The 13,182-nt window shown below is 45.2% G+C and overlaps 1 protein-coding gene across 2 annotated transcripts in view; it reads left to right on the plus strand.

Moving 5' to 3' along the window:
* Positions 1-12,369, plus strand: part of LOC143135867 (protein PHTF2) — a 97,660-nt gene extending 85,291 nt beyond the window's left edge. For both annotated transcript variants that reach the window (XM_076296193.1, XM_076296194.1), the window contains 5 exons: positions 1,995-2,081; positions 2,910-3,065; positions 5,139-5,234; positions 9,139-9,264; positions 9,508-12,369. In XM_076296193.1, the coding sequence (XP_076152308.1) occupies positions 1,995-2,081; positions 2,910-3,065; positions 5,139-5,234; positions 9,139-9,264; positions 9,508-9,528 (486 nt within the window). In that variant the 3' untranslated portion in view covers positions 9,529-12,369. The remainder of the gene's footprint in view (positions 1-1,994; positions 2,082-2,909; positions 3,066-5,138; positions 5,235-9,138; positions 9,265-9,507) is intronic.
* Positions 12,370-13,182: the final 813 nt, after the last annotated feature.

Below are 13,182 nucleotides of genomic sequence, written 5' to 3' on the forward strand. Positions count from 1 at the left end.
AATCTAGCTAGTTGTATACGTGCGAGGGTATTCAACGCAGATACATGAATCTAGCTAGTTGTATGTTTTCAAGTGCAAGACTGAAATGAGCGTTGTGAGTAGGCTTCATGAAAGCATAGCGGCTATAGTGATTTAGGGAAAACTGTAAGTATTGGTGGGTGGTATCGGGGAATTTTTATGAGTACGAGTATATGGGCCCAGTATCGGCCCGATCCCAGTATCGGTATTGGGCCATCACTACACACATGCTTTATTACACACACACACACATTTTATCACAGAGGGCTGAGCAGGTAAACAACTCACATTCAACAGTTCATGGCAACTTTTCCTAGTTTGTTAGAGTGTGTGATGATCTTTTGAGTCACTTTGGACAAGAGTGTCAGCTTCATGTAAATTAATTGACTGATTGTTTTAGGGCGCATTCATTAGACCGTTTGGACCGGACCCGATGGTTGAAGTGGTATTTCAGTCCGTCACGTTAGTCGGATCATTATATGCTCCAAAGTCAGCGCCCAATTCACTTCTACTGTAGCCTAAGTATAGTGTGCGAGAAATCACCGCTTTATTCAGTGGCCAATAGTTTAGCCAATGCTTAGGTCTCGTTCACTGACTCTGGCCAATAGTTTAGCCAATGCTCAGGTCTCGTTCACTGACTCTGGCCAATAGTTTAGCCAATGCTCAGGTCTCGTTCACTGACTCTGGCCAATAGTTTAGCCAATGCTCAGGTCTCGTTCACTGACTCTGGCCAATAGTTTAGCCAATGCTCAGGTCTCGTTCACTGACTCTGGCCAATAGTTTAGCCAATGCTCAGGTCTCGTTCACTGACTCTGGCCAATAGTTTAGCCAATGCTCAGGTCTCGTTCACTGACTCTGGCCAATAGTTTAGCCAATGCTCAGGTCTCGTTCACTGACTCTGGCCAATAGTTTAGCCAATGCTCAGGTCTCGTTCACTGACTCTGGCCAATAGTTTAGCCAATGCTCAGGTCTCGCTCACTGACTCTGGCCAATAGTTTAGCCAATGCTCAGGTCTCGTTCACTGACTCTGGCCAATAGTTTAGCCAATGCTCAGGTCTCGCTCACTGACTCTGCTCCACACCAATTTTACAAGGTCTCTACAGTAGAGTCACATGGGATCATGTTTTGTTGCCTTATCAGATTTTACTGAGAGACAGTGTAAAATAGTCTAGTTAATATTTTGTTTAATTAAGATATGGGGCCCCAGCTGTGGCATGACTGGCTGGGACACCTGCACCGTACGCCGGCGACCCGATTTCGATTCCCGCCCCGTGGTCCTTTCCGGATCCCACCCTGACTCTCTCTCCCATTCACTTCCTGTCCATCTCCACTCTCCACTGTCCCATCATTAACGGCATGAAGCCCAACAAAATATACTTAAAAAAAACAAAGAAAACATGGACACAGTGCCAGTGTGGAGGCTTGTTTTAGACACAATTGTTTGTTTATGTTTTTGTTTGAAATAGCCTGCTATTATATATTGTATTTGATACTTATTATTTATATTTATACATAAAGCTTAAAGCTTATTGTAATAACAAATATCGGTATGGGCAAGTATAGAAATGTAAATAGTGGTACTCGTATAGGCCTTAGTAAGACACCTCTGGGAACACGGAGTGGCTGCTGGAAGTGGTGTTAGTGATGACCAGTAGGGGGCAGTCTTCCCTCTGGTCACAGAACAAGCCCAATGCAAAGAGTGTGTGATCATCAGCTGCGTGCATCATGCTAATCATCAACTGTGTGTGTGTGTGTGTGTGTGTGTTTGTGCTGATCATCAACTGTGTGTGTGTGTGTGTGTGTGTGTGTGTGTGTGTGTGTGTGTGTGTGTGTGTGTGCGTGCGTGCGTGTGTGCTGATCATCAACTGTGTGTGTGTGTTGATCATCAACTGTGTGTGTGTTGATCATCAACTGTGTATGTGTGTGTGTGCTAATCATCAACTGTGTGTGTGTGTGTGTGTGTGTGTGTGTTCCAGAGGCGTGGTCCTCAGAGGTCGGTGGATGTGATCGTCTCATCAGCCTTCTTACTCACCCTCTCTGTGGTGGTTATCTGCTGTGCACAGGTACACACACACCTTACTCCCACACACACACCTTACTCCCACACACACTCCTTACACACACACCTTACTCCCACACACACACACACCTTACTCCCACACACATACCTTACTCCCACACACACACTCCTTACACACACACCTTACTCCCACACACGCTCACCTTACTCCCCCACACACACACCTTACTCCCACCCACACACACTCACCTTAGTCCCACACACACACCTTCCACACACACACACACACCTTACTTCCACACACACACACACACATACACCTTACTCCCACACACACTCACCTTACTCCCCCCCACACACACACACTCCCACACTCCCACACCTTACACACACACACTCACCTTACTCCCACACTCACCTTACACACACACACTCCCACACACACACACACACCTTACACACACACACACTTACCTTACACACTCCCACACGCACACACACCTTACACACTCTCACACACACACCTTACACACTCCCACACACACACCCCTTACACACTCCCACGCACACACACCCCTTACACACTCCCACACACTCCTTACACACTCTCACACACACACCTTACACACTCCCACACACACACCTCTTACACACTCCCACGCACACACACCCCTTACACACTCCCACACACTCCTTACACACTCCCACACACACACCTTACACACTTACACACCTTACACACTCCCACACACACACTCCTTACACACTCCCACACACCTTACACACACCTTTCACACACACACTCACACACACACACACACACCTTACACACTCCCACACACACCTTGCCTTACTGTGTGTGTGTGTGCAGCTGCTGCACGTGCACGAGACGTTCCTGGACTGCCACTATAACTGGGAGCTGGTGATCTGGTGCTCCTCCCTCTCTCTGTTTCTGCTCCGCTTCATCACGCTGGGCTCCGAGACCAGCAAGAAGTACAGCAACACCTCCATCCTGCTGACCGAACAGGTACACACACACACACACACACACACACCTCCATCCTACTGACCGAACAGGTACACACACACACACACCTCCATCCTACTGACCGAACAGGTACACACACACACACACACACACACACACACACACACACACACACACACACACACACACCTCCATCCTACTGACCGAACAGGTACACACACACACACACACACCTCCATCCTACTGACCGAACAGGTACACACACACACACACACACCTCCATCCTGCTGACCGAACAGGTACACACACACACACACACACACACCTCCATCCTACTGACCGAACAGGTACACACACACACACACACACCTCCATCCTACTGACCGAACAGGTACACACACACACACACACACCTCCATCCTACTGACCGAACAGGTACACACACACACACACACACACACCTCCATCCCGCTGACCAAACAGGTACAAACACACACACACACACACACACACACCTCCATCCCGCTGACCAAACAGGTACAAACACACACCTCCATCCCGCTGACCAAACAGGTACACACACACACAAGGCTACAGTATATATTTCCACAATGCAGTTTATTAAGTCATCAGCACCAGCAGGTTGTTTATGATTAGCTTTGCACAAGCGGCGGAGATGAATTGCTGCGCACACATTGCCAACAAACTCTAGCCTACATAATGCTACACAAACTAGCCTAGCCTACATAATGCTACACAAACTAGCCTAGCCTATATAATGCTACACAGACTCTAGCCTACATAATGCTACACAGACTCTAGCCTACATAATGCTACACAGACTAGCTTAGCCTACATAATGCTACACAGACTCTAGCCTACATAATGCTACACAGACTAGCTTAGCCTACATAATGCTACACAGACAAGCTTAGCCTACATAATGCTACACAGACTCTAGCCTACATAATGCTACACAGACTCTAGCCTACATAATGCTACACACAGACTAGCCTACATAATGCTACACGCAGGCTAGCCTAGCCTACATAATGCTACACAAACTAGCCTAGCCTACATAATGTTACACAGACTCTAGCCTACATAATGCTACACACAGACTAGCCTACATAATGCTACATGTAGGCCAGCCTACATAATGCTACACACAGACTCTACCCTACATAATGCTACACAAACTAGCCTAACCTACATAATGCTATACAGACGCTAGCCTAGATAATGCTACACAGACTCTAGCCTACATAATGCTACACACAGACTCTAGTCTACATAATGCTACACAAACTAGCCTAACCTACATAATGCTATACAGACGCTAGCCTAGATAATGCTACACACAGACTCTAGCCTACATAATGCTACACACAGACTCTAGTCTACATAATGCTATATAGACTCTAGCCTACAGTCAAGGCAAAAGCCAAATATCCAACAACCCTGTCTGTCTCTTTACTAATAGCCTAGATCAGGGGTCCTTCAGGGGTCTTCAATCCCCGGTCCGTGGCCCGGTGCCGGGCCGTGGGCTGGACCTAACGGGTCCGCAAAAAAAAACTGACAAACTGAACCACTCGTGGGTAGGCTAGAAGCAACAATATTTAAAACAATGAATGAAGTGGATTCCTGTAATGTTCATGAAAACAGCATAGCGATTGGATAGCCTAATTCACTGCACGAAAAAAAAATGTAAATCGCCTAACAGTAGCTTATATCATAGCAAATAGCCTATGGCGATGGCGGATTTAAAGTAGGCTGAGTCCGCTCAGCTCAGCGTGTTTTACTGTACACATCGTCAAATGCCAATTAAGGGGACATCGCCCAACCCTACTCTCCAGTTCTATATAATACCTCCATGGGACATACACACACACAAAGCAACACCTCCATCCTGTTGACCGAATAGGTACACACACACGCACACCCTGTTAACCGAACAGGTAAACACACACACACACACATCCTGTTGACCGAACAGGTACACACACACACAGCAAAACCTCTATCCTGCTAACCGAATAGGTACACACGTGCACACACACATGTGGACACACCTCTATCCTGCTGAGCTAAAAGGTGTGTGTGTGTCCTCAGATCAATCTGTACCTGAAGATGGAGAAGAAACCAAACAAGAAGGAGGAGCTGACGCTGGTCAACAACGTGCTCAAGCTGGCCACCAAACTACTCAAGGTCAGTTGTACTTACTATACTACACTCAGATAGCACACTACCCTCATATACACACTACACTCAGATAGCACACTACACTCAGATAGCACACTACCCTCATATACACACTACACTCAGATAGCACACTACACTCAGATAGCACACTACCCTCATATACACACTACACTCAGATAGCACACTACACTCAGATAGCACACTACCCTCATATACACACTACACTCAGATAGCACACTACACTCAGATAGCACACTACACTCATATACACACTACCCTCATATACACACACTACACTCAGATAGCACACTACACTCAGATAGCACACTACCCTCATATACACACTACACTCAGATAGCACACTACACTCAGATAGCACACTACCCTCATATACACACTACACTCAGATAGCACACTACACTCAGATAGCACACTACCCTCATATACATACTACCCTCATATACACACTACACTCAGATAGCACACTACACTCAGATAACACACCCTCAATAGCACACTACACTCAGATAGCACTCCATACTCACATAGCATATCCTCATATACACTAGTGCTGCCGCGATTAGTGAAAATTGAAAATTAGTCGACGGCAATTTTTTTAGTCTAAGAGTCGTTTTACTATTGACCGCCTATTTATTTTTGGTCTCACACGGCTGTAATGTTATATTAACTCTATGTTATTAACTCTTGAAAAGTACAATGGCTGTCTTTGGATGTTAAACAGGCTACTAAGACTTTGCCATGTTTTAAACCCCACTATGCACGCAAGTGTTAACGCCAGCTTTCCTGCTTTCAGCGCAATTAATTATTAGGCAGAGCTAAGTGGGGGGAGCTAAGCTAGTAGGTTACGCTAGTCCAGACTCTGACTAATATAGTAGCCTATTGTGGAAATTGAAATAAATGAAGTGAAGTGTCTCACGTTGACAACGCAACGGTGTGTCATTACTGTAATTCATTCATACAAAAAAACGTTAAACCGAACGTGCCGCCGCCCGTGATATCAACAATCAAGGTGCGCGTCATTTCCCATGGTCAATAAGTCACGACGCATATTTTTTTAGCGTTCAAGCCAACTGATAAAGTGAAGTAACCTATGTGGTAAGACGCGCAAAGTGCCTGTAGCCTACTTGTTTTGAACATGCTGATGTTAGGCTAATTTGCAAAGTCCTCAACTCCTGTCGCCTTTCAAAGTCCAGCGTTTCTCAAATTATGGGCTGCGCGGACCAGCACCGGCCGTAACGTGGAAATTATTCCCAGGGCTTCGTCTGATAATTTGCTGCGCAATTGATCAAGGAACCGCGGACCGACAGAAAAAGAAAACAAACTTTTCTGCAATCGGTATGAATTACTTGCTAATTTGGTGTCATCAAACATAGAGGCATAATTACATTAATACACAGGATTAGATGTTAAATTAATTAAATGGTGGTATGAGCGTTCATTCAATGCGCGAGAGAAACTGAAACCACTTGATAACGTTGGTAGCAAATCTCCAATTCAACCTATTGGAAAGCTATTTAATTATGACACTACATTTAATAGAACAATGTGGATTTATGCAACTTCCATAAAAACAGAGCACAGACTATAATACACTATCTAGAGTATTGTATAGTCAAATTTGAATAACGTGGCCAAAAGCTTGTGGCATAATTAAATATGTAGATATTCTTTCCATTTGCCTACCAGTATATGATGCTTGCATGAGGGAAACATCCCAAAACGATGACACCCATATAATTGCTGTTGTTTTGAGAAGTATTTATCATGCAACCATGCAAAAGCAATGGAACTATTCGAATTATATTTTACATTAGTAAAGCAGTCCTCTGATGTGCATGTTTTCAAACTTTTTGTGAACAATGTTAGCACTTTAAACACTGGCTGCTTTGAAGTGCATATATAACAATATAGCATAACAATAATAATTGTGATGTGATATAATGATAATTTGATGGGGGGTGGGTTCATGTAGGTGGGCCCTATGACCCCAAAGTATGCCATGACCGGGCCTCAGGTCAAAGAAGTTGTCTATGTCGATGGCAACACTGGCATACAAATAAAGTCTATCAAAGGTCTGACATTACTGTAGATCTGAAGGTAGCATTTTAAATGGGTGTTTTTTTTTTTTTAAATACATAATGTTTTTGAACAGTTTACTTACAGTAATACAGCTTCTAACAAAAGTAGGGTGATATATATTTTACGTTTTCCCTTTAGTTGAGTTCAAAATAAAACGTACACAACAAAATAACAAACACTTGATTTAAAAAAAAAATAGTCGTTTAGATTAGTCGACTAATCGAAAAATTAGTCGAAAGATTAGTCGTTAGAAAATTAGTCGTTAGTGGCAGCACTAATATACACACTACACTCAGATAGCATATCCTCATATAAGTATACTCTTTTGATCCCGTGAGGGAAATCCGTGAATTAGTGAAACACACTCAGCACACAGTGAGGTGAAGTACACACTAATCCCGGCGCAGTGAGCTGCCTGCTACAACAGCGGCGCTCGGGGAGCAGTGAGGGGTTAGGTGCCTTGCTCAAGGGCACTTCAGCCGCGCCTACTGGTCGGGGCTCGAACCGGCAACCCTCCGGTTGCAGGTCCAGAGTGCTAACCAGTGGGCCACGGCTGCCCCATAGTATACACACTACACTCACATAGCATATCCTCAATAGCACACTACACTTAGTTACATAACATTTCCTCATATAGTACACTATACTTAGTCACATAACAAAAAAAGTAATCTGACTGATTACTCCTTTAAAAAGTAACCTAGTTACTTTACAGATTACTTGATTTTAAAAGTAACTAAGTTAGATTACAAGTTACTTTATTAGTTACATTCAGCAGCTGCCGACAACACCCCCACCGCCTCAACATAAAAATGATAACCGGTTTTGCCAATACTCACTTTGTTGGAAGTGCATTTTAACAGTAACGTAAGACATTACAACCTACAAAAAGTCATTTCAGGGAGGTATCCCGAAGCCCCCATGCACATCTCTCCTCCCTCCATTGCTGTTTACGTGTGTCGCTGCGTGGTGTTACACGCATGTTGTCCTCATGCCCGAAAAGAGTTACTGGCATCACTGCTTATAGCACACTATACTCTGCTGAAGGTCACTTATAGCACTATACTCCGCTGAATGTCAGTTAGGGCACTTATAGTACATTATACTTTGCTGAAGGGCAGTTAGGGTACTTATAGCACACTATACTCCACTGAATGCCAGTTAGGGTACTACACTTATAGCACTATACTCCGCTGAAGGGCAATTAGGGTACTGCGCTGCACACTATACTCCGCTGAAGGGCAGTTAGGGTACTACGCTGCACACTATACTCTGCTGAAGGGCAGTTAGGGTACTACACTTAGCACTATACTCCGCTGAAGGTCAGTTAGGGTACTTATAGCACACTATACTCTGCTGAAGGGCAGTTAGGGTACCACACTTATAGCACTATACTCTGCACACCATACTCTCAGACAGCTTACGGTATCAAGGTTCGGCGTTTTTCAGTTAGCATACTGCAGCAGAGACTTTCTAATGAGGAGACACAGCACTCAAAAAATCCTCCATAGAAATGTATATCACACCCCTTCCGCAGTAAAACATCGACATGTGAATACATTGAGCCAATCATGTGGTGTGATCTCGCCGCTGGAGCAAGATTGGTGTCGTGAAGCCTTTCTGCCGAAATAGATGCCCGATAAGTGCCCAAAAAGCGTTGCAATATGGCCACTGAGTGGAGGGACTTGCTTAAAAGGACTTTGACTGCAGTCACTGAAAATACATCTCTGTACAACACACACACACACACTCTAACTCACACACACACACACACACTCACACACTAACTCACTGTCTCTCTCTCTCTCAGGAGTTGGACGCCCCGTTCCGGCTGTACGGTCTGACGATGAACCCCCTGCTCTACAGTATCACTCAGGTGGTCATCCTGTCCGCTGTGTCCGGGGTCATCAGCGACCTGCTGGGCTTCAACCTGAAGGTAACACACACACTCACACACACACACACACACACACACACACAGACAGTACAAACTCAGATTAACTCCCGGCATTATACAAACATGGTGCTGAGTTCCGTTTCTGCTGTTCACATTTAAAAACCAGTGCACCTCTCCTGAGTTGTGTGACTAATGTGTGTGTGTGTGTGCGTGTGTGTCTCTGTGTCTCTGTGTGTGTGTGTGTGTGTGTCTGTGTGTGTGTGCGTGTGTGTGTCTCTGCAGCTCTGGAAGATCAAGTCGTGACAGTGAGCCTGCAGGCCCCAGCGGCTCCTGCTATGGACAGTTCTCTCTCCTGACCACCAGGGGGCGAAGCTGCCTCTGGTCTGACCAGCCCCTGGGTTCCTGACATATCGATCGGAGTGCTCACATTTCACTTGTGCAATTCCCATATTTATTATTTACCCCTCAGTGTTCAGGCCCTCTGGGTTTAGCCGTGTGTGTTTTAAAGTGTCGTGTTAGCTAGAGCTTTGTGTTGCCATGGGCAACAGGAGAGACTGCAAGAAGACAAACAAACAACAAATGCTGACATTTGGAAAAGGCAATTTTGTATACTGAAGTGTGTGTGTGTGTGAGTGTGTGTGTTTCATTTGTGCGACGGACAATAAGGAACGTTGTGTGCGGTGTGCCGTCCGCATGGACAGCGGTCTCAGGTGTGTCTAAAGGACACGCCCCCCTCCCCAGTGGGCCACGAGGCGCGTCTGCAGCTGGCGTCTCCCACGGCAACCACGGACTGATAAAGGGGAGGGGGCAGTACTACAGCCATCCTGAGGGAGGCGCTCTCTGAACAGGAATCTGCTCTCAAGGCTGCTCTGGGATTCTACAGTGTTACACTTGCTTTCTGTGTGTGTGTGTGTGTGTGTGTGTGCGCTGAAGCTGTCGGTCTGGTCACATCATGTTCAATGTTTTGGGAATGTATGTCATATGTACCATTATTGTATGGAGAGGGAGAGTGTGTGTGTGGAAGTTATAACTTACCACAGAGCAGAAATGGCTGCATCTTGATGGATCCTGACAGGGTTCCACAGACAAGGGTTTCTACAGAGACCAGATTCCACAAAGGGTTCCACAGACAAGGGTTTCTACAGAGACCAGATTCCACAAAGGGTTCCACAGACAGGGGTTTCCATAGAGACTAGGTTCCATAGACAAAGGGTTTTCTAAAGAAAGGGTTCAACAAACAAAAGGTTCCACAGATAAACACAGGAGACAGGATTCCGAACAAACTAGTTATTTTAACATTGTCTCGAACTGCTACCATCTAATGCTGCTATCACAAATATCTGATATCTGAAAGTATTGGCAATAAGCTATTTCCATGATCATGTTCTGCTTGTCTGGCTTACATGGTCTTACATCCATACAGGACTGTGCACCACACTTAGTGAATCACTATTTTAAAGCAAAACTGGTGAAAGGAACACAAATAACTCGCCAGTAACATTGAGGCGATCACTGCTAAGTGGAGTCACTTACCACTTAACCAGCCAGAGCACGAACTTTGGTACCGTGAGGAGTTCTCCTATTCAGTTGGATCCGGTACCGCGAGTTCTCTTATTCAGTTGGATCCAGTACCGCGAGTTCTCTTATTCAGTTGGGTCCGGTACCGTGAGGAGTTCTCTTATTCAGTTGGGTCCGGTACCGTGAGGAGTTCTCCTATTCAGTTGGATCCGGTACCGTGAGGAGTTCTCTTATTCAGTTGGGTCCGGTACTGCGAGTTCTCTTATTCAGTTGGATCCGGTACCGTGAGGAGTTCTCTTATTCAGTTGGATCCGGTACCGTGAGGAGTTCTCTTATTCAGTTGGGTCCGGTACCGCGAGTTCTCTTATTCAGTTGGATCCGGTACCGCGAGTTCTCTTATTCAGTTGTGAACAGCCGGAATGCTGCAGACGCTCGTCTCAGGAAACAAGCATCACTGCTAGGGAAGTGACATCACATCTCTTCACCGCTGCTAGGGAAGTGACATCACATCTGTGCCTGCCACGGCAGCTAGGACACCATGTGACCGGAACCCCTATGTGTGCGTCTGTGGAACCTGCTTTAGTGTGTGTGTGTGTGTGTGTGTATACACTGCTCAAATAAATTAAGGGAACACTTACAGTTTTTCACAATTGCTGAAACATTTTTTGAAACCTTCCACCCTTTTCTCCATTCTCAAACTACAATCACAGAATGTCTGACAGTTGTTGCAAAATAAAACACTCGCCTCAAAAGTTTTACTTGTGCTCAGAACCAGTGTCAGAGTACCGATCCAGTGTATGATTGAAGAATTCCCTTAATTTTTTTGAGCAGTATATTATCACCTCTGCGCATGTACACTTCAAAAAAACAAAAGCATAGCTTGTGTGTTAATGTGTGTATACATGTGTGTTAATGTGTGTGTGTGAGAGACTGAGCGGAACACTTGTGAACACGTGCACTTCAAAATCAAAAGCAAACCGTTATAAAAGCCACCAGATCTGCACACCAAGCAGAACACACACACACACACACACACACACCAAGCAGAACGCACACACACACACACATACCAAGCAGAACGCACACACACACACACATACCAAGCAGAACGCACACACACACATACCAAGCAGAACACACACACACACACACCAAGCAGAAAACACACACACACACATACCAAGCAGAACACACACACACACACACGCATCCAGACCCCATGCAGCTGATATCCACCGTCTGCCGCAATAAGAGCAGCGACCAGACGCGTGTGTGTCCCATATTTCTGTCCAGACACGTGTGTGTGTGTGTGTCCCATATTTCAGCAACTGGACGTGTGTGTGTCCCATATTTAAGCAACTGGATGTGTGTGTGTCCCATATTTCAGCAACTGGACGTGTGTGTGTCCCATATTTAAGCGGACACGGACGTCTTTCTGAGGTTCCTGCATTGTTTGGCGCAAGACAGTCTGAAGATGACCAAAGTTCTCCTGTTCTGGTTCCTGTTCTGGTTCCTGTTCTGGTTCCCGTCTCTGTCTCCGTTTGCTTCATTCAGGCTGGAAATGAATGTATTGCTGCCAGCTTCACAAACGTATTTTGAAATGCTTTAAAGAGTTGTTCCTGATTACTGCGGTGTCGTGCTGTTTTTGTGGAAATGCAAAGTTGTGTGAAATCATCTCCCTCGTCTAACCTGGACTGATGACCGCAGCTGATGTGGGGGGTCTTAAAATAAAGGGTTGTCATGTCAACTAACAAATCAGTTACTGATCAGTAAAAACAGACAGGGACACTGCTGTCACTAAAACTAAATCTAACCGACTAAAAGCTTCTATACTCTGATTAAAGGGGCTGGTGGTTGAAGGTTTACATTATACTTCACACACACACAATTCCTATGAACAAGATCACCTTCAGCATGAGAAACAGACTCAGAGATGCTTAGTATTGAACTATCCTGTTACATGGGAGCCTATGAGAGATGCTTAGTATTGAACGATCCTGTTACATGGGAGCCTATGAGAGATGCTTAGTATTGATCTTAGTATTGAACGATCCTGTTATATTGGAGCCTATGAGGGATGCTTAGTATTGAACGATCCGGTTACATGGGAGCCTATGAGAGATGCTTAGTATTGAACGATCCGGTTACATGGGAGCCTATGAGAGATGCTTAGTATTGAACGATCCTGTTATATGGGAGCCTACAGGGTTCTCAAGTCTCACGCGCAATTCAACAAGTTCACACGCCATACCTTGCATTTCTCACTAGTGATGTCAAGGTATCTGCATAATTAGTAGACTAGAGGAGCCGCAGGGATACGGGAGGATATCTCGCAGGGTTCAGAACTAGCGCACCACTCACCAGCCAAATCAAATAAATAAATAGCCACCCGACATCCAATCAAAAGATAGTATTCATTGTATCTGGGAAAAATCTGGT

This window comes from Alosa pseudoharengus, unplaced genomic scaffold, assembly GCF_046254945.1.
Source record: "Alosa pseudoharengus isolate Yale_2024_CS ecotype anadromous, Long Island Sound unplaced genomic scaffold, YU_APseudo_1.1 YU_APseudo_1.1_scf_20, whole genome shotgun sequence".
In the NCBI taxonomy this organism is placed as follows: domain Eukaryota; kingdom Metazoa; phylum Chordata; class Actinopteri; order Clupeiformes; family Clupeidae; genus Alosa; species Alosa pseudoharengus.